Raw genomic sequence first — 3,147 nt, forward strand, 5'->3', positions numbered from 1 at the left:
GTGGACAGCGGCTGCTGGATGCTGTACGAGCGCCCCCACTACCAGGGCCACCAGTACTTGGTGCGGCGCGGCGACTACCCCGACTCCCAGCACTGGATGGGCCTCGGAGACGCGGTGGGCTCCTGCCGGGCAATTCCTTACGTGAGTCTTGCTTCAACCGGACTGATGTGAAAGCATCGTTGATCCGTGGCCGTAAATTCCTGTTACAAGTCAGTCTGTTTCAATTCAAGGCTAGTGTCCACAGTAAGGATAGCAATTCCTGACTCTCAAGCATTGAAAAAATGTGAGCAGGATTATGAATAACTATAATCTCTATTTTTTTCTTACTTAAGGATGACAAGATGGTTTTTAGGGCACCAGAAATTACAACATAGCCTCTACAATTAAATTTGGTAGCATCTAGCTGATCTCTAATTTCTAAATAAAAATCACCTTGTTCAGTAAAGAAAAAATCTATCTAGATCATTATTTTTTAATGATAGAAACACTAACAGACTGCAGGAGAACAATACAGGTATGATGCATTCTCACTGTATCGGCAGTTGTTTTCAGTACCTGCTCTACAACACACGGATCTAGAAGCTGGAACGATGTGTTTTAGCTTGTTGTTATCGACAGTTTCTAACAACGAGCAGAGACGGATCATGTGTCAGGGTGTCACGGACGTTGTCCTAGCCAAAGTGCTGCCTAATGTGTTTTAAGAATGTGGAGTTTGTGTTTCTGCTTTCTGATGACACCAAATTATGCGGTGTGGCAAGCAGATTCGAGAAGTGAAGCCAGAATTAGGCTAGAGAAATTTGCAAATGCAAAAAGAGATACAAATAAAACAGGAATTTCTTTGAGGCAAGAAACTCAAATGGTACAAGTGACGGCAAAATGTCAGATGTGCGGACTCAGAGTAAATATAGATTGTTGTAAATTATGAATACAAAAGTGACCTAAAAACAAGCTTGATAGGACTCCGTCATACGCAGTCACAATGGAAAAGGGGTTACCATCGTCTCTCAGACGCACTAAACACAGTTGCGACAGATGGTTTCCTACAAAGGAACCCTTTTATTCCCTTTATCTCAATGTTTGTTTCTTCCACAAGATAGTCCACTAGTCAGGTCAGTTTTATGTTAAGCCTCTTCCTAATTTGTTAGACCAACAATGTAAGGAGATGATGCATGTATGACAGGATGGTTTGAAAGCCATGCTTCACAAAGATGCAGCTGGTTGAGTCACTGTTATTGACATCAAGGATGCACACTATTTATTTTTCTTGTTTATTGTTACAACAGACCAGCTCTCACAGGATAAGGCTGTACGAGAGAGATGACTACAGAGGTCTCGTGTCTGAGCTCACGGAGGACTGCCCCTGCATCCATGATCGCTTCCGGCTCAGTGAGCTCCGCTCCCTCCAAGTGCTGGAGGGCTGCTGGGTCCTCTATGAGATGCCCAGCTACCGGGGGCGGCAGTACCTACTGAGGCCAGGGGACTACAGGTGGTACCACGACTGGGGGGCCGTGGACGCCAGAGTCGGCTCTCTGAGACGGGTCATTGATTTGTGCTAGGCTGTGTTTTTCTTGTTATGATCACTTAGAAAGGCAATAAATACACAAATTGTGGCGCTAAGTGACTCTTGTTTAGCTTTAAAAACTAACTGAATTCTAATAAATGGTGACCTCTGGCAACTGACCTGACCCTGAAGTTCAGATATTTTGAATGTCTACTTACTTCCCCTTGGTCAGGCAGCAGTATGTCTGAAGTCCCCACTCATGTCATGGGAAGGAGGGAGAAGCACTGTCTCTGCCTCTGTGCCCCACAAGCTGAAGGAGAAAGGAAAGATAAACATCATAAAAACGATCAGAACCCATCTCCTGGAGAAAATATAGAACCAGTCATGACTGGGACACCAAATACAAGGGATTGTTGGAGAGGTCAGGGCAGCTGAAGGTTCCAAATAGGATGACTCAAGAAAAGCTGAGTGAAGAGAGGGATTTTAAGCAGAATTCCCAAAGTAGAGAAGGTCAAGCGTGCTGGATGAGGTCATCTGGTAGCATCAGCATTAAACCAAGAGCTACTGGGTCTGAGTTGTTAGCCTGTCTCTGCTACGTGCTAGCGGAGTGACTAGCTCAGTCACGTCTCCCAGGTGCTCTCCCAGTTTTCACAGTAAAAGATCTACATCTCACAAAACCCCCAGTCTCAGGCGAACCGGGGTGGCTGGTTACCCTACTTACTGGCTTCTCTCTTTGAGCAAGTCACTTCTTATCTTCTCTGCACCTAAATTACCTTTTTGAAAACCACAGTGATAATAAATGCCTGCCTCACTAAAGCCTAGGGTAATTATGATGAGAAGATGGGGAAGCTTGCGGTAACTTTAAATCTTTAAATCGATAACTTTGTTATCTTTAAATTACTGTACAAATGGAAGTGTCAGGAATTCACATATTCTCAGTGTCCCCTCAAATTCGACACTCTGTGTGGCCATCTTTGTTTTGGGCTCCAATATGAATCCCTATCAAGACTCAGTTATGCCGGGTGAGGTACTGGTATTTGCTCTCCTGCATACCTTTGGGACTTCTTTCCACTATAGTAGAGATGCTCTCCCAGAATGCTAATTCTTTTCCCAAATTTATATAAGCAAAAGTAGTGCCCTGTCCCAGGTAACTTCTTTGTAGAAATTGATAAATTGATTTTAAAATTCATACAGAGTTGCAGAGGACCCAGAATAGCCAAAACAATCTTGAGAAAGAAGCACAAAGCGGGAGGACTCACACTTCTCCATTTCAAAACTGGTGACAAAGCTACAGCAACCAAGAAAGTGAGATACTGGCACTCAGGTGAATGGAAGAGACTTGAGAGTCCAGAAGCAAACCCAGCTGTCTATGTCGAGTGAGTCTGACAAGGGTGCTAAGACCGTTCAGTGGGGAAAGGATAACTTTTCAACAAATGGTACTGGATATCCACATGCAAAAGGATGAAATTAGACCCCTACTTCACAATAAAAATTAATCAAAGTAGATCAAAGACTTAACTGTAACAACTCAAACTGTAAAACTCCTAGAAGAAAACACAGACATGCGTCTTTATGATCTTTTAGTAGGCAATGATTTCTTAAACATGACACCAAAGCACAAACAATAAAAAATAAATAAACTGGAG

General features: G+C 43.3%; 1 protein-coding gene across 1 annotated transcript; it reads left to right on the forward strand.

The window, feature by feature from the left end:
* Positions 1–3: 3 nt before the first annotated feature.
* LOC124233239 (gamma-crystallin A-like) lies at positions 4–1,556 on the forward strand (the record flags this gene model as incomplete). The annotated part of the gene is made up of 2 exons (XM_046650406.1): positions 4–141; positions 1,284–1,556. Coding segments are annotated over 2 exons (411 nt in total), but the record flags the coding sequence as incomplete, so codon positions are not given.
* Positions 1,557–3,147: the final 1,591 nt, after the last annotated feature.

Source organism: Equus quagga, unplaced genomic scaffold (assembly GCF_021613505.1).
Source record: "Equus quagga isolate Etosha38 unplaced genomic scaffold, UCLA_HA_Equagga_1.0 167485_RagTag, whole genome shotgun sequence".
Lineage (NCBI taxonomy): Eukaryota > Metazoa > Chordata > Mammalia > Perissodactyla > Equidae > Equus > Equus quagga.